The sequence below is a fragment of the Mustela erminea genome, chromosome 9 (genome assembly GCF_009829155.1).
Source record: "Mustela erminea isolate mMusErm1 chromosome 9, mMusErm1.Pri, whole genome shotgun sequence".
Lineage (NCBI taxonomy): Eukaryota > Metazoa > Chordata > Mammalia > Carnivora > Mustelidae > Mustela > Mustela erminea.
Window position 1 is genome coordinate 36,828,472 of NC_045622.1, and position 19,527 is coordinate 36,847,998.

At 39.0% G+C, this 19,527-nt stretch overlaps 1 protein-coding gene across 2 annotated transcripts in view; it reads left to right on the forward strand.

Annotated features, from left to right (window-relative positions):
• The window catches only part of SESN3 (sestrin 3), a 74,611-nt gene extending 56,977 nt beyond the window's left edge, over window positions 1–17,634 (forward strand). For both annotated transcript variants that reach the window (XM_032356430.1, XM_032356431.1), the window contains 4 exons: window positions 3,925–4,043; window positions 4,848–5,038; window positions 7,514–7,658; window positions 9,710–17,634. In XM_032356430.1, the coding sequence (XP_032212321.1) occupies window positions 3,925–4,043; window positions 4,848–5,038; window positions 7,514–7,658; window positions 9,710–9,796 (542 nt within the window). In that variant the 3' untranslated portion in view covers window positions 9,797–17,634. The remainder of the gene's footprint in view (window positions 1–3,924; window positions 4,044–4,847; window positions 5,039–7,513; window positions 7,659–9,709) is intronic.
• Window positions 17,635–19,527: the final 1,893 nt, after the last annotated feature.

Genomic DNA, 19,527 nt, shown 5'->3' on the forward strand with positions numbered 1-19,527 from the left:
CTTCAGGGATATAAATGTTTTATTTCCCTTAGTCGCTTTTTAATGTTGAAAATAGATTTTGTTTCCTGCTATGGTGAGTGCTGTGAAGTGTGTAAACCTGGCAATTCAGAGACCTGTACCCCTGGGGCTAATAATACATTATATGTTTATAAAAAAATAAAAAATTATTTTAAAAAATAGATTTTGTTTCTTTAATCAAAGCTCATCTGAGAGCTTCTTTTGTTTCGTTTTGTTTTGTTTTGTTTTCTTATTTAGTAGACTCCACACCCAGCATGGAGCCTAACGTGGGGCTTGAACTCATGACCCCAAGATGAAGCCCCGAGCTGAGATCAAGAGTTGGACACTTAACTGATTGAGCTACTCAGGCACCCCTTGAAAATATATTTTGAACCCCCGCCTCTACCTTCTTGAATCCTTGAGTAGGGACTCCTGCTGCATACGGTGGTGAATTTTGACTAGCAAGTCTTAGGTTGTCGCCAAAAATTATGTTCTGGCTTTGACAGAAGAGGCTGTATCATTTGTAAATCGGACAAGGAAATAAGTCATTTCGTTGTTTACCCTTCAGCATTCCCAGTACTACATTTGCTGGTCACACAAAGGTAACAGAAAAATGACTCTGTGGAGTAGCTACATGAGTCCTTTTTATAACCTTACCATGTTTTAAAATGGAAATAGAAATGTATTTTTTTCTATAATGAATTTCTTGGTTTGACCTGTGTGATAAAGCACTCCAGATTCCATGTGGAGATTCTAAGAATAGCTGTTCAAGCCTTTGGAAGAAAATAAATGTTTAAAATGTTCTACAGAGGTAGTATTCCATAGCTTGGTAAGAGTTAACCAGCTCTTACTCTTTTTTTGTTTTTCAAGTTAGAAGGCTGTTCCGTTACTATAATAGAGCGTTTTCTGCATTATGTTTGGGACAGCAGAATTGAGCCAATGTGCAAAATGCTATTTCCTTTGAGTCCAGACTTGGAAATATTTGTTTAGTTAGAATTAAATTGGAGGGGTGCCTGAGTGGCTCAGTGGGTTAAGCCTCTGCCTTCGGCTCAGGTCTAGTCCCGCATCGGGCTCTCTGCTCAGCAGGGAGCCTGTTTCCCCATCTCTCTCTGCCTGCCTCTCTGCCTGCTTGTGATCTCTTTCTGTCAAATAAATAAATAAAATCTTAAAAAAAAAAAAGAATTGAAATTAGAGTTTTAGATTTGTTGATCAGAGTACTGATCTTCTTAAATTTGAAAAAAAGGATCTGTAGTATGAGAGACCTGTGTACATTTCTTTCTATGAACAAAATGGTCTAGAAGGCAGGTCTTGATTGACTCCTAATTTTAAAATGAATAAATGGATATTATTCATAGGATAAATTCTATCTTGTTGGAGTCCAGGTGCTCATTATTATTTATTTTAAAATGTTTCAAAGTCGTATGACAAGTTGAAAATGTTTATGGGCAAATCAGAAACTAACATCAACATCAAATGAACCAGCTGTGTGATCGTCAACTCCAGAATCGGTATTTGCCCAGTGAAATCAACTGCTTGTGCGGTGTGGGTGGAGAGATCACATCAGGGGAGAAACTTGTTTTGCAGACTTTAGTTCTCACTCACCTTCCTGGGTTTGATTTTACTTCACAGCCCACAAAACTCCTAGTGTTCTTAGCAGGGTCGGTGATCACTAACCACATTTTCAATTTTTTTTTTTTTTTTTTTGCTTTGTTTCTGTTGATTAGTATGTGATGGACTGAATTAAGGAAAACATAACCTCGTTCGTAAATATGGAGAGACAGAACATTGAAAACGCCATTTTTCACGTGTTTCCATTTACCCGAACAGAGTTCTGCAGCCCAAGGAGACAAAGCAGCTGTCATGGTTTGGGCTAGGGATAAGCCCAAGATTTCACTTTAGAAAACTGAAAGTCACTTAAAAGCTTCCGATCAGATTAAGTAGTTCAGAGTTCACAAATTTGCCACACCATCCTAAACTAATTTGCGTTGTAGTTCGTTCTTACGGTACAGACAGTGCTACTAGTAGCTTACAGTTAGTTTACTAATTTCTTAAGAAGGTATTTCTTTTTGCATTAATAAAACGAAAAATTGATATTAAGCATATAGCATAGTACCTGGTGTATATTAAGTACTCAGCAGGGACGCCTTGGTGGCTCAGTCAGTTAAATGTCTGCCTTTGGCTCAGGTCATGTCCCAGAGTCCGGGGATCAAATCCCACATCAGTGCTGAGCAGGGAGCCTGCTTCTCCCTCTGCCCTGCCACTCTCTCTGCTTGGGCTCTCGCGACAAACAAATTAAAAAAGTGCTCAACAAATGTCAGTCTCTTTGCATCATGGGTAATAAAGAAGTTAGGTAAGAACTTTAATATTTCCAGAGTTGGATAGCCTGGGTAGTTGATCTTTCCTGCCATTATCGAGCACCCTATTAGTCCATGGCAGTGACCTAAGGATTCAACCTTGTGAGGAAAGAGTAATTATTGCTAGGATTTTCATGAAATAGCAAAGAGTAAGATAATGAAGACACTACTAATTTACTAGATCTTTTGGATGAATTACTGTAATTGTAACTGTTCTTTTAAACCTCTCAGGACTGTCCAGTTCTTATGCCATCAAATTGTTTAGGTGGGGCACCTGAATGACTCAGTGGGTTAAACATCTGCCTTTAGCTCAGGTCATGATCTCAGGGTCCTGGGATGGAGCCCCGAGTAGGGCTTTCTGCTCAGCAAGGAGTCTGCTTCTCTCTCTCCCTATGCCCCTCTCACCACCTCATGTTTGTGCTATCTTTCTCTCTCTCAAGTAAGTAAATAAAATGCTAAAAAATTGTTTTAGAAACTGTTTACTAGTTGTTTATTAATTATTAAGTATTACATTTATTTGATATTGATTAAAATTCTTAATAAGAAAATATTGTTCTTTGCATTGAAGGAGCCTTTTTTTTAATTTTGAAAACATTGTGTTCATTTTCTAGAATAGGAGTTGGTAAATAAAAGCTGTTCATTCCCTTTTGGTGATTGAAATAAAAAAAAGTAATTATAAAGACAGACTAACTACCCTAAAAAAAAGTGAGTGAGAATTTTCTTGAAGCAAAATTAACATGCATTTGGCTCTTAAATTTTTCATTGGTAGATTTTTAATATTATCAAGTATGCAGAAGTCAGCCGTCTTAAAAGATTGTTGTAGTCTTCCAGTCTTCCTGAATGCCACTTACAATATTCTGATCACAATCTCATCAACACATTGTTTTACTTCGTACTTTATATGCTTTTTTATTTCCATGTACATAGAAAAGTGCACGTGGGTTAGGTGTAAAACTCAATGGATTTTCTCAAACTGACCCTTCCTATTCTAGTGCCCAAGCCAGCTCTGAATAATGGTGGCACCCAGAAGGTCACTTTCCTCCTTGTTCCAATTCCCTTCCCAGACCTTCTCCCCAAATGCCTCTTTGTGAGCCAAACATGGTTGAGATTGCACTGATTTTCAGCATGAACACATCCATATGACGTACTATTAAATTTTCACAAATTCTATCTTAACATTAAAGTCCACTCAAGTTACCTTTCACCTTCCTGTCTTCTCTTTCCCCATACCCCACTTCATCAAGTAAGAGTTCAAAAAATGTTTAAGCTCTGTACTCAAAGCACTGTGCCATCTTCCTCTTCTGAATAAGGAAAGCTAGGATGTTGATTCTTCACGGCTACTGCTTAGCTGTTTCAGTGGAGTCATGTTTTTGCCCAGACAAGTACAGTTAAATGTTAAGATTGCCAGTATTCCGTAACACAGTTGAACTGAAATTGAATTCAGACGTAAGCCAAGAAGTCAATATTGTCACTTTGAAAATCCATGGGAAAGCTAAAAAGTGGAGGGAAATGGAGCGTTTCATTGTTCTATGCACAGTTTCCTTTATTCTAGATTGTTCATTATTGTCCTCAGATTTTGAAGATGACATGATTATAACATCTGATGTCTCCCGATATATTGAAGACCCTGGTTTTGGGTATGAGGACTTTGCCAGACGAGGAGAAGAACATTTGCCAACATTCCGAGCTCAGGTATAAGATGCCTTTAACTCAGAGAAACTAGAGAAGAAATATTGTTGTTTTAACTGTGAAATGTTGAGATGTAAGTCCATTGCCTTCTAAATTGATAGAGTCTGTAGATCTTTTTATGTAATCTCGTTTTTGGCCCAGTCTAATTTGATCTCCCAGTAGATAAATTATTATTTCAATGTTTCCGCCTCTAAGAAGGCAAAAGGAAATGGTTTCATTCGGTTACTTGCAACATTACATGGTAATTGTATAATGTTCATACCCTTTTTTTTTCTTAAGGAGCAGGGAGAAAATCAAGCGATAAAGTTACATTTATAATAAAATGGCATTTTGTAGTAAGATCATATACCAGTAGTTCTGGGACTAAGGGCTACCCCACCAAAACCCCTAGAGGCCAAAGTCATAGTAGCGATGTGGCTTCCAAAGAGAGTGGAAGTTTGAATTAAGACAGACTCCTTTGCACTTGTTTCACTAATCTGCTAATTGTCCGTATCACTGAGTAGGTTTGGTCACATGGGAATTTTCTCAGATTTCCTGGGGCTCTTCCAGATAAGGATGTAGTTTGCATAGTACCCGACTTCAGGGGGAGGCCAGAGTTCATCACCAATATGTCCAACCAGGGACCCCACTGAGGAAACTGCATGGCGCTCCGATCCAGGAACCGATGTGAAGGGTTCTTAGTAAGCCTGTCAACTTAGAATACATTTGAAATATCTTCACTTCCTTGCGTCAGTAGTTGTTTCCCACAAACATGGGATTTAAATGGAGACTGCCCATTTGGTAACTGGATACAATTTCTTCTTTCAGGACTATACCTGGGAAAATCATGGGTTCTCCCTGGTGAACAGACTTTATTCTGACATTGGACATCTTCTTGATGAGAAGTTCCGCATGGTCTACAATCTCACCTATAACACTATGGCCTCCCATGAGGATGTTGACACAACCACGCTGCGCAGAGCTTTATTTAACTACGTTCACTGTATGTTTGGAATCAGGTACGTTCGTCGTCGAGACCATTTTAAACATTTCTAAGTGACAGTTCTGACCCAAGTTCTGCTCCTGTCTTTTTAGTGCTATAAAGCCCTGGAGAGAAAAATACTACAAGTGGACTTCTGATTTTGAAAAATGACTTCCAGTTTCTGGAAGAACATTTTTCCTTGTTTGACTGTTCGGAATCTTAGCATGCACCTGTAAATACAGTAATGAGAATTTACTAAGGAGGGGGAAAAAAGTATCAGTAATCATTGGGGGATACAAGAGAATCAGACTCAATTTAAGTATCCTTCCTGGAAGAATTAAGCAGTTAAAGAACGTTTATTGTGCCTCTTCGGCCCACTGTAATAAACGCTGGTTTGTTTGTTTATTTTAAAGGAATGGTAATTAGGGTATAAATAAAACTGGGATAGATTGTGTCTTCATAAAGCTCACATAAGAACACTGAAATGAAACTATCAGTCAATATAAATTAATGGCCTCTAAATTTAGAAAATTGGCATGGAGAGGACAGTGAGTAAATGAGTGAGTGAGATTGAATGGTCTAATCAGGAAAGCTTTTTTGGGAGAATGTGCCTTTTTGAGCTGGGTTTTGAAGGCATTTATGGAGATAGATTTGCAGAAAGAAAAATGCCCAGTTACAAATACATTCAATTTGACTCTACTTTCTCCTTTCTAATATAGTCACAGAAAGCCTTTATGGCATGGAGTTAGAATTCAATTTGCTAAGCAAAGTATTTTCTATCATTTTAATGTAAAAAAATTTTCCTGAAACATCAGCTAATAGTCAAGCATTCTACCTAGAAGACACGGGCATGATGGTAGTTAACTATGCTGTTTGCTCATATATCATTCCAGACAATAACTTAACACTGAATCATCACATTTTAAAACACATACGTCATAACTACCTACTTGAAGAAAAATAAATACTAACAATTCAATTCAATTGTGATAAATTATGTTCAAGACGATACATGACAGATGTTATGGTGATTATATTAACATGTTGGATGCTACCAAATAAAGCTCATACAAGATTTTTTAATTCTTATTTTTTAACTAAGCATATGTTTGGGTTAAAAATTAACTGAAGGGGGGCACCTGGGTGGCTCAGTGGGTTAAGCCTCTGCCGTTGGCTCAGGTCATGATCCCAAGGTCCTGGGATCAAGCCCCGCGTCGGGCTCTCTGCTCAGTGGGGAGCCTGCTTCCCTCCCTCCCTCTCTGCCTGCCTCTCTGCCTGCTTGAGATCTCTGTGACCTGCGGATAAATCTAAAAAGCAAACAAACAGAAACAGACTGATACAGAGAACAAACTGATGGCTACCGGGGGAGAGGAAGGAGAGGGCTAAGTGGGTAAAGGGGATCGAGAGGTCAAAGTTCCAGTTACAAAGTAAGTAAGTCGTGGAGGTGCAGTGTCTCAGCCCAGGGACTTCAGTTAGTAAGATTGTAATGACTTTGTATGGTGACAGATGGTAACTACATTGGTGGGGAGCATTTTGTGGAGCATATTAATGCTGAATCACTGTGTCCTACACCTATCACTAATATCATATGATATGTCAACTATAAATAAAAATAAAAGTTCCTTGTTCCTGGGGACCCCGGGTGTCTCAGTCAGTTAAGCATCCAACTCTTGATCTCAGCTCTGGTCTTGATCTCACGGTCTTGAGTTCAAGCTCCTACTTTAAAAAAAAATTCTTCCCTCTCTCTCTTGCAAAACCAACTTTACCCTCTTCACTGGATCTTTCCCATCAGTATATACACACTGCTGTGACTTCTCTCATCTTTAGAAAAAATTCCTTTCTTCCTCCTTCTTTGCCTTCTAGCCTTTGCCTTGTCTTCCTGCTCCCACACACAGCCCATCTCTTTGACAAAGTGTTGTTTACTTGCTCACTATTTTATCCCCCATTCCCTCTTGAATGCACTACAGCACCACACCAACAAAACCCCTCTTGGGCGAGGTTGCCTGTGACCCTCCTCATGCCTGCTCCCAGGGCTCAGGGCTCAGTTCCTGTCGCATTTGATTCGTCAGCAGCGTGGGACACAGTGGGTCACTTCCTCTGCCCCCATGATGACTCCCACCTCAGAGCTCTCCGCTGACACCTTCTCCTCAAAGAACAGTCTTACCCCCTGCCTAAAAAGCGCAGCTTTTCTTCTCACAACCCCCTTTCCCTTTCCCTCCACAGCAGTGAACAGCCCCCAACAGATCACATGCTTGTCTATGTTTTAACTTTCTTCTCCAGTAGGATTTAAACTCCATGGGACTGGAGATCTTCGTTTATTCTGTTCATCTCTGTATCACCAGTGCCTAGAAAGCTCCATGGAAAGGACACAGCACCTAACAAACACCCAGAAATATTTGTGACAACAATTAGTTAATGAGTTTTTGGTATTGAATTGCTAGACTGTAAACATCTCTTGATACCGACTTAGAAATCAGAAATTTTGATTTTTTTATTTGTCTTTGGCCCATAGGTATGATGACTATGATTATGGAGAAGTTAATCAATTACTTGAACGAAGCCTGAAGGTTTACATTAAGACAGTGACCTGCTATCCAGAGAGAACCACCAAGCGCATGTACGATAGTTACTGGCGTCAGTTCAAGCACTCAGAAAAGGTGTGTTTCATGACTCGACATTATAGACACCTTAGGCCTGTGTCTGGTATAATTAGTAATGAACAGCAAACATTATACAGGAAAATATTGATAAGTTAGTGCCATTAAAGAAAAGAAGTGACATCATTCGGCTGTCTTTTCAAAATGTGTTTAAATTCCAGTTTACTGAATATTAACTAAATTTTGGTTCTGTGTTTCAGCCAGTGTTGTGGGTACAGCACACTTGTAGCATCAGCCTTTGAAAGGCTGGGTCCAGATACTGATATTTTTAAAGTACCTTTAGGCAAATGTCTACCATTCTCATGATTCATAAAAATCAAACCTAATGATTGGGCCAGGCCCAGAAGGTATGTTGGATTAGAGATTAACTCTAGCCACTAGAGTTGACTTATTAGAACAACAGTTTCTCATTCCAACTTGGTAATTTAGTATTTTGATAATCTAATGCATGACCTTTGAGCCAAATGTATGTACCATTATATAAGAATATTTCTTTGGATGAAATGTATAGAAATCATTATTTAAGACCTAATAAATGTTAAGGATCTCTACCAACATTATATCCTAGGTCTTTTCAACCTGTAAGTCGAAGAATCTTCCATGTATACCAGTTTCCAAGATTTTGAGAGTAAAAAAAAATCTCTTTAGGGTCCCAATAGTCACTAGTTAAGTCTATGACCTTGGCAGAGGCTGTTACGACCTCCAAACCTAACCGATTTTTTTGAAGCCTTAGAGACAATCCCACATCAGATAAACCCCGTGTTACCGCCAGCATACTTCTTGATGGATCTTTATGCCCAGTTTATATGTTTGCAATAGATTTTCTGCCTTTACCAGGTTGTATCTAGAAATTCTCTTTACTCATCAAGAGAATATACCTAACAGCATGTCTAACCTGTAGAACATTATAAAAATAAATATAATATCAAAAACATTGTAGTAAATTTCAAAAAAAAAAGTGGATATTCATTTTAATCTATCAGCTAGGGTGTATCTCCCCCAAAACTTAGAGGCTTGTTCACAGTTGTATCTGAAAGACTACAGGGAGCTACCCAAATCTAACAAGGACCAGAGGCTAATTACAAACTGCTTTCGGCTTCAGGTTTTTACCTAAGGATCTTTCAAGGATCCAGTAAGAAATATTGTTTAAAAATGTTGTTTAAAAGCTTTCCAAGTAACGAACATAGGCTCTAGTGAGTTTAGAGCTGATTTTTAGACCTCTAAGATTTAGACCTATAAGATTTGATGAGTGAAAGATAGTAGCACTTGCAGGAAAGTTGTCATTTATAAATAAATATATATATACATATACATATTTGTATATATATTATTAACATATAATGTATTATTTGTTTCAGGGGTACAGGTCTGTTATTCATCAGTCGTACACAATTCACAGTGCTCACCATAGCACATACCCTCCTCATTGTCCATCAGCCAGCCACCCTGTCCCTCCCACCCACTCCCCTCCAGCAATCCTCAGTTTGTTTCCTGAGACCAACAGTCTCTTATGGTTTGTCTCCCTCCCATCTTGTTTCTTTTTTCCCTCCCTTCCCCCATGACCACCCCGCCCTGCCTCTCAAATTCCTCATATCAGTGAGATCATATGATAATTGTCTTTCTCTGATTGACTTATTTCACTTAGTGTAATAGCCTCTAGGTGCATCCACACCATTGCAAATGGCAAGATTTGGGGGGTTTTGATGGCTGCATAGTATTCTTGTGTGTATATATGTGTGTGTGTGTGTGTGTGTGTATGTATGTGTTTAAAAGTTATTGCATAATCCAGGAGATTGATTGGCTTTTCCTAATATATATCTTGACATAATGATTGGTATTTTCCAGGCTTTTAGCAGTCATTTTCACTGCTTACAGGACCCATTGCTTTTTTTTGAACAGCTTTCGTCAATGAGCGTTACATCATTTATGTGTGTAGATAACACCCATTTGCATGGTAAACGTTCATGAATGTCTGATATGTTTAAAGAAAAAAAGTAAGTTTTTTCAGTTGTTTATACCGGTCACTAAGGAGATAACATTTTCATTTCTAGGTTCATGTGAATCTACTTCTAATGGAAGCGCGGATGCAGGCTGAACTCCTTTATGCGCTTCGTGCCATAACTCGGCATTTGACCTGATAGCATCATCACCCAGCGAAAATGTCCTACGTGTGGAAAGACCTTTTCACACAAGACACACATCAGAAGCTGTTTGTGATGTAGCATCAAAAATTTTTCAATTCTCTAGTGGCAAAGTTTAGCCGTTCTTTCTGGCGGCTGTAATGTGCAATGACGTGTTTTCTTTTTCTTGATGCTTAACATTACTAACAATTGCAAAAATAATACTGAGGAGCACTACTTTGCATTGTTTTATAGCTGGATTTTTTGGATACTGATCATAAATCATGAACCTGGTTTATTAATGCTTAACTTCAGCGCTTTGGGGTTTGTACGTATGTGTATTCTTTTCTTTCCTTTTTTTTTTTTTTTTTTAAAGTAAGGAAAAGCGCTTACAATCTGTTCAAGCAATTGTTTTTCAGCTAGTGGAATTCAGCACAGAATGACCTCCTCTGGCCATTCTAAACTTTAATGTTGTGTCCTAAATCTGGTGGAGGAGAAGCATGCGCTGTTGAATTAAGCTGCTCACAGGACACGTGTCTGTGTCCCCAGGAGATTATTTGTCAGGCACTGTTTGTGGGGGTTTTTTTTGTTTGTTTTTGGGTTTTTTTGTTTGTTTTTTGTTTTGTTTTGGTTTTGGTTTTTTTACTGCTATTGGCGATAACGTGAAATGTGATACAGCCATTGTCCATAATTTAATGTGAAATTAATCATGATGAATTCTATAGCATGCTACTGAAATGCCAAATTCAGCTGTTTTCTTTCTCTTCGGAAACAGAAGTTTCCGTTTTCCATATCAGATGTATATATTAAAAGTGAAATTATGCACAATCCTTTCTATCACGGACAGCCATCCTCGGTCACCGGGATAATCATTGCTCTCAGAGCTGCTCACAGTTCATTCGGTCGGCACGTCCAAGCCTGTACCCACACAAGATTGACCAAAAAGTTTCTTTGCACATTTTTCTTTTCTCATAGTGTTTTCTGTATTGCAGTTAAGCAGAGGAAGGTTAATATACTTGTATTTTTTTCCTAGTAGGCCTTTAGAACTTCTTTCCTGTTATTTTCCTTCTAATAGGTTGAACAGTTGAATATTCAGAGGTAAAAATTGTGTTTCTATGCATTAATGTGATTGAACAGCAACAACAAAAAAAAGTGCAATATGTTGGGAAAAAGTACTCCGCGGAACCCCCCACCCCATTACGTCATTGCGGAAGTGTCCTTTTGAACAGAGCCATAAAGAAATTTGTTCCAGTTTCTTTATCGCGCAAGGCTTTTGCCTTACTGGGGTTGAACGATATTCTTTTCCTAATGCCAAAGCACCCCCTTCCCCAGGGGGGAAAAAGTCTCTTTGGACAACTGGTTTTAAAAAAATATCAAGTCTTAGGGGAGGAATAAGCATCCAAAAAGTCACATTTTTGCATTGGTTTATGTTGCTTGATTAGACTATCTTCACAGAGCACAACCTAATGTGTTTATAGCTTTAATTTGTCTTGTGTTAATGAACCAGTGAAGTGCCTAAAGAGATGCTTACAGCTATCCAGTAGGACACAACTGCACTGCTTAAACACTTTTTGGTTAATTAAGGGTGACTTGAATTTTAAACATGCTGATTTAAAAAAAAAAAACAAAAACAAAACTGCTCCATTTGTTCATAGTAAATAATATTGTCAAAATTCTCCGTTAGGGTTCCCACAAAGATTTTGTCTTAGACTTACTTCCTTACTTGTTCTGTAGGAGTTTTTGTCATGAAAGAATCGTGGATGAGTGTTTTTGTTCGGCCTATCCATTCGTCATCTGTTTCTGGTACAACACGTTAGGTTGCTTTCTTTTAGATTTTGTTCCAGACAAAAAAATAGAAAGGTGACTGTGAGCCTACAAACATGAGGCCGTTCTGCATTTTTCGATCCCAGGATCTTGTGTGAGATCTTGCGTGTGAGGAAAAAATCACTAATATTTTTTAAGACAGGGTGGTTTATTTAAAGATACTATTCAGAGAATTCATGCCAGATCTCTTCTGTTTAAATGCATATACCATATGTTGATTTTATTCAGCATCACATTATACAGAAAGATGTATTAACTGCACGGAAAGTAGGAAAATGACAAAACATAGATGATAGCATAAATGTTCATTTGATGTCCCCAACCTTAGAACTTTTCAAGTTGGGGATGTCTTTTATTCTTGACATCTGGGTTTGGTTCTTTTTATTTTGTTTTGTTTCCTTTTCCTACAGTCCTTTCATTTAATAGCCCTCTATGTTGTGCAGGTGACCTGTGTTACAGGATTAGAAACGATCTTTATAAAAGGAAAAAGAGAAATTCTCACAGAACACCATATGAGCTTTAGACCAAAAGGGGAAACAAGGTGTAAGTAACAAAAATGGCCACTTAGTTTTTATCTTTTGTTTTTTTACCCCCAGAATTTTTTACATTAAGTAGTTGGAGTTTGGGTTTTGGAAATATTTAGTGCCTTTACTAGATCTCTTTTCTAGCAAAGTTTCTTTTTAGCTCTGCATTGATCTATCTCCTCAGTAATCAGGAACCTAAGTCCACTTGGACCTATAAACAAAAACAAAACAATATATTTATGAACCTCAGTGAACCAGCCTAGAAAAATCGACTTCTGGGGGTGCTCGGGCACCCCCAGTAAGCTACAGCACGTGCAGCATTCCGGGGCATGAATACCATTTTAAACAAGTTTGCTAGGAACCTTCTCTAACGCAAACTTGAAATACTGATGTGGTTTTCCAGGGTGGTATTTTTTCAGAGTATTGAATTTACTATGTAGTAATTTATAGTATAGCTTTTTATATTAAAATGTGATATTTTTAAAAGAGATATCTGGTTCAATTGGTGTAACGACGTGATTCTACGGTATGCTAACCTACACCTGGGGGCTCACATTGTGCCAAACTTTAAACGTGCAAGTGTACTTGGGGGAAAAAAAAAAGCACATGCGAATGTGAATTCTCTGACTTCCTTGCTTATCATGTTAAAATTAGTCTAACAACCCACCTATGTATATGCTTGATCAATGTCTATTCACTTCCCAGCTTCAGTAGTAATTCGTGATTTCTCAGATCACCATAGGAAATACCTGAATACTCTCCCGTCAGAAGGCAACTCTGTTCCGGAAGCGGATCGCTTGGCGGTGGCAGCCGCCCCACTTGATCCTTCAGTTTAGACCCCCTCAGATGGACTCACGATAATCAGCGGCAAAGAGGCTTTCTGAGATGAGACCACCTGTTACCTTCTTTACCTTCTTGAACCACATGTGTTATCTCAGTCCCAGGAAGAATCTTCATCCCATCTGGGGTATTTTTACCATAAAAGATGACTAATGTGGAATCCAGGCCATGGCCTTGGCCTTTAATTATGACTTTAAACCCAAATAATGGCAGAGCAATGGAGGGCTCTTTTAGAACAGAAAACTCAGTGGAAACTTTATATTAAAACCATATATGAACCAGAGCCCCTATTTTAATTGTGTTATAAAGTCTCCTAAAGTTCTTAAATTCTTCTGAAGACTAAACATTATCCAGAGCAGTTTTTTTTTTTTCCTCCTCTTCCACCTTATAGAGTTTTTTAATCCAAAAATCCTGGGTTTTTATGCCATGGCAAAATAAAATGATTGGCAAAAAATTAAAGATCTATACTTAAAAATAGTTCACCATGCAAATATGACCGTAAGATTCTTTTAAACTCTTAAAGACAACTAGCTCGTCAAGGGGAAAAAAAATAATAAATTTCAGTGCATATGATAGAAATGATTTGCACTGTGGTAGTAAAATGAGGTTTTTGTTTTGTGTTGTGTTGTGTTTTGAAGACAATTCAAAATCATTCCTCTGAAAAGCAAGACCTTAAACTCTTTATCTAACAGACTTTTTCTTCTTTTCTGCAAATAGGCGGTCTTGCACGAAGTAAAAAGTATACAACAATAATGATATATGAACAGTACCCGGAATTTTCTTGGTGGTGTAATTCCACAGCACCCTAAGAGACATGCGGCCCCTCAGTTCAGATCGAGTGCAAAGTTACTTAATTTGTCTCATCAGAACCCACTCCCGGTGGCCGTCGTCTTTATCTGTGTTTCCCTACTGTATCCCTCTGGAGACTGAGAATCAAATTATGGAGTCTTTCCTCAGAACAGTACTGTAACATGAATGTATTCCTCTCAGTCACCAGAATTTAAATGCCTCCGTGTGTGGAGCTGATTTCCATGCTAATTTGGCTTTGTGAGCAATGTCCACTCAGGTGAGACCTAGAACAAAAGCAGCTGTGGCGAAATGGACCCTAGAGGCAGAGGCAGAGAGAGCCCTGTGAGGAAGGAAGAGGTTGTCAAAGAACACATGGAACATCACTCTGAGTGTGGCCATCCTCAGCATCCTACACCTGGTATCAAGGAATCTTCCCTTTGGGAGTTCCGACCCGCATTCGGTCCACCCTTCCCTGCCTGCTTTCTTTCCCCCAAGTGCCTCAACCTTCTCCACGCTTGCTTCCCCCCCACCCCTGCCCTCAGCCCACCTTGGCCACCATCCAAGCCAAACATCACCAGCCACCTGCTGATAATCACCAGCATTTACTTTTCTGAGTTACTTTTTCCCCAGTCATTAAGAACAGGACTTTGTCCCAGCTCCCCTACATGCCTCAACCGTCCCGCTACATTTTGGCTAACCTTCGCCCTGGACACCCTACCAGATACCATGCTGCACCAAGTGGAGTCCTGTCCATCCCATGCTCTTTTTCCCCTTTCCTGACTGCCAAAATATCTTGCTGTCCTCTACCTCATCCCCAAAGAGCCTATAAATTCAGAGTATCCAACCTTTTCATGGATTCACTCTCTGTTGTTCAGTAATGCTACTTCCATATTTTAATAAATCGTAGAAGATTTTTGCCTTCTATCAAAGTAGAAGTCTTTATATTTATACATGATACAGAAATGGAACTATTTCTATCATGCAGAACTTAGCATTTAGTGGGACTTAAACGTGACTGAGTTACCATCCTAAACTGGATCTATATTAGGGAATAAAGACTGGTGTCAGTCCAAGTTATTTGAATGTACATTTAAAATTCTCTAGCAATCCAGATCGATCCATCACCCTTCGATGGAACAGGAACCTTCTGGCATAGAAATGGCTGGTGTTTCAGAGACTTGTTTGATTGCTGTCGCTTGAGCCGTGAAACACAGTTCTTAATAGAAGGACATGGGACAAAGGGTGTTCAGGCGATCCCATTGGATCACACAAGCCCATTTGATATATAACATGGAAAATATACCACAAAATTGGGTACATTGGAGTTTGGACAAACTTTCCTGGGTCAGACTAAGCTTCTCATCTCCTTTCTTACCCTGCTGTCATGGGGGTGAGGGAGGGGATGGGACAGAAAGGGAATGCATTGACTTCGTAGTCGGTCTTCCCCTGGCTGCATTTCAGGTCTATCCAGACTTTGTCACTCTGAACATGTGCACAGAGGAGGAAGAAGCAAGTTCTTCCTCTCCAGCCAGTGCCCGAGCTGTGCCCTTCATGGATGGAAACCCTGTCAGGTTTCTAACAGGGGGCGTGTAGCTCTACCAATGGTTGTCTGACCTGAGGATGAACCACCCTGTTTGGAAGTAGAAAGTATTCCAATCTGAGGTGGTATTCGAATGCTGTACACTCTGTTCCTGAGCAACACAGCCGGACAGCAGAGTCTAGTGAAATGCCTTCAGGGGCCCAGGAGTGAATCAATGTGTCGTTAAGAAATGAGACTTAATAATAGACGCTGAAGGGATGGTTTTTACTAAATCATATGTCATGAGGTGTTCGTTCTAGCTTTAAATTCATTATGACTGCACCACCATGAAGTAGAGAATTGAAAAAGGAAAAATCTGGGAGTGGGGGGAGTAGAAGGAATATCTGATATTTTCCCAGTGCTTGTGGAAATCTTTGAGATAATGAAACGTACCTTATAAAATAGCCTTTAGAACAAACACCCCATTCTACTTATAGCTGATAGGACAACATCAAACATTAGTAAATCTAAGTATGGTAAATAGAATTTTTGGTATATAAATTTTGCTAAAACAGTCTATTTTTCTTGTACCCCTCGGTTGAACCTCTTAAAAAAAATGAATGTATAATTTCCACAGAAAGATTATCAAAGGGAGAGAGAACCTCTGGTCTTAAATGCTGAAGTATTGTTCATGACTTCTGAGTGGCTGAGTGTGTGCCTTTCCACACTTAGCAAATGATAGTGGCTCTACATCTCTTTCTTAAATTAATCGGTCTTTACAGATTTCCACAGGCTTCCAGATCTCATCAGGAAAGATCAAAAGGAAGGATAAAGGAAACCCATCAGCTGGGTAGGAAGACATTTCCTTTGTGATGTTGAGAGACTGTTTTCTCTTTTCTGAATTTCACGAGTTCTCTAAAAGGAAAGGCAAGAGTTCAGTGGTACCCTTATTCGTCAAGGACAGTGAGGCAAACTCTCTCTAGGGCATGTTTTCTTTGCATCCATAGATCTTCTCTGGAAAGAAAATACGGTTTTTCCCCTTCCTCTTTCTCTTCATATCTACTCTTTTCAGCCCAAATTAAGATAGACACAGGAAGCCAACCAAGCCAGTCCGGCATCTTCTCCATGCTAATAGAATAGTCCCATCCATGTGCACCGTCGGAGCGAGGTGACAGAGAACCCCGTCAGGTCAACTCAGAACATGGCCTTGCTCCTCAGATTAGCTCCTTTGAACCCGAAAATAACTTTCCTGGTCATGGAAGAACTGGATGTATCCTTTAGCTTATGAAATAGGATTTGAACTTGAAATCTCTCTTTAAAAAAAAAAAATTCCTGATTGTTGCAGGGCGGCTACATGATGAATGTATATATTAAGACTTTGTAGCTGAATTGCACATGAAATCCGATTGCCAACTTCTTGACTTTCAATTTTAGACATCCTTTTATCCTTCAGTTGTGAGCGATATATGTAGCATGCTGTGAAATGTCTATTATAGTTCTTTAATTCATCAGTATTAATACAGATTTATCTTTTGTGTTCCTTGGTACTTTTTATTCAATGTAATCAGAAGCTGTGATGTTTTGCCTTTGTAGTCCTGTGCTTTGTTACTGTAATTTTTTTTTTTTTACGAAGCACGTGACTTTGGACTAATGTGAGGCAGATGACATGATCTTTGAGACTGCTATATAGGTCAGTCTTACTATATAAGGTTTTCAATTAGAATAAGCTTTTATCAAATAGATCATTGATGCAACTTAGGATTCACACAGGTTTCAGCGTCAAACGGCGGTCCTGTATTTATAGTTTCAATTCTGGAAATAGCAGACTTGATAAACAGCCACTTAAAACTCATTCTGGCAAACCAGACCCTGCTCTAGATGTAGTCGTCTAAGGTAGTTAACCATATAAGCCTTTTCAACTATATTATGCCCTCCACGGGAGTCAGCCGTAAAGGAGTTTATAGAACCCATGAAAGCTTTTTGTATGTATAAGTAGATTTTATTTTTCTTATGTTGCCGATTTTACAATTCTGACTAAAGCTGACCTGAATGGATCAGTTTATGTGTAATATTGGAGTGCTTTAATGGCTTTTTTTTTTTTGGAGGGATGGGTAATATTATTTGAACAGATGCAGAAGGAACTGTTAGTGGGTCAAGACAAACACATTTGAAATAAAGGAACTGTGTATTAAACATGTTAACAACAATTCATAACTGCACTTTTTATGACATTTTGAAAATCTATTTATAGGTACAGAACAATGGGTTTTGTTAAACTGTATCACATTTATACTTGCAGAAATTTATTTCATTGTTATTAGTAGGAATTTTATTGGTTCAATAAAATTGGCAAAACTGAACTCTGATTATTTGCTTTATATATATTTATCTTTACACTGAAGTAACGTTCTTGCCTAGGTTCATTTCTGCGTGATATTGAGACGTGCTTTTGGAAACACATCAGAATCGTCTTTTTTTTCCCCTTTATTCCCGACCCATGGTTTTTTGGGTGACATTTCTTATAATCACTTGATATTGCATTAATGGAATATTATGATAGCATAAGTGGTGCAAAATATATAATTACTGCTGCCTTTTAAAATATCTGTTGTGGTCACAGAAAGAGGCACATTAATTTCACTATTGTCTCTTGTTAGCCAAAATGGTAATGCAGAATGGGAAAGGGGCATCGAACCTGGGGTCAGAGCCTGGCTTTAAAAACTTTTTCTTCTCATTCTAATACTAGCTTTGTGACCTTAGAAGTAATTTAATCTCTGGGAACCTTGATTTCCACACCACAATCTGAAGGGAACAGTACCTTCTTGATGTGGTTGTTGGAGAACGAGGTGAAATGTAATCACGTATTCGAAATATACAGAACGGTAGCGAGTTTCAAAGGGTAGATGAGAAAGCTTGACAACAGTGTTGTTTCTAATTGAAATAAAGAGATGAGAAGGACAGCAGATGGGGAAGGGGAGGCTTTTCACCTGTAATGGGCAGGGAGGGTAAGGTCTCAAGGAGATACGGAAGACAGGCTTTTGGAAAGCTACCGAGGATGTGTAAAGCCTTTCATGCAAGTCCTAATTTTGATGTATGCTGATTACATAAAAATTTGTATGATAGGTGAGAGCTCTCCCTTTGTGCCCTGTGTCCAGCTGTCCACTGACAATTGGCAGAACCCAGGTCCTTGCTGATGAGAGCCTGTCTCTTTCAATAATAGACAACATCTAGGGGAGAGGAAGGGGACACATCCAGCCAACTCAGCAGCTCAGCCCTTCCTCAAGACACCCGCCCCCCACCCCCAAGAATCCGCCTTTTGGAAACTTGTTCCCTGGGAATTTGTTAACTTTGAACCATTCTTCAAGGTGAAATAAAAGTCCAGGTTTCTGTGTGTGCTTTGTCCTTTCACATACACGATCTCATTTACTCCTCAGGTTAACTTTGGGAAGAATTGTTACCTCCATTTTACAGGTGGGGAAACTTGAGTATCAGAGAGCCTTGCTCAGTGAGGGTTTGACCTTCTGTCCTCCTCATACCACTTCCTGTAAGGAACTTCCTTCCTTAGTTCAGTCTAAGTTTCTTGCATGATGGTGTAAAGACTACCAACATGACATTTTACTTGAAAACTTAAAGGATAAGACGTCTATGCTCCAAACAAGAGGTTAGATAACTTTCCTATCCAGCTAACTTGCAACTTTTTTTTTAATTAAAAAAAAATCAGGTTTCTTTCCTCTAGTCATGTAGGGGCATTTTGATTTAAAAGATGGTCCCTAAGGGGGAAGGTTCCCAAACCAATTATATCAAATCTGTACTTGTAAATTCAAAGGCTAAGAATTCCCCCACGAGAACAACAAGCCTGATCCTAGAGAAGACTCAGGAAAGCTTAAAACTATATTACATTTCTATTTTTAGCACCATTCCACCAAATGGTGGAAATCAGCAGTTCAAAGTCATAGTTGCTAACGCACCTCACTTTCTCCCACAAAAGACGTCTCTTGTCCCTCATCTCACATCTTTGACATGTTTCAAAACACAGGTGAGCAAATCTTTCCCAGAACTCTTTTGAAAGCAGCTGAGGCAAGACTTCATACTCCCTCTGGCACAAGCCTGCTCTTAAAATGAACGTGAATAAATCCTTACTCTTCATATCGAGGTGAAATTTAGGAAAAAGGGCCCAGTTACAGAACTCTCCACCACCCGTTGGCTCTCTCCTTCACTTGCCCAGAGGCATTAGAGTACGTCCCTTCAGCACC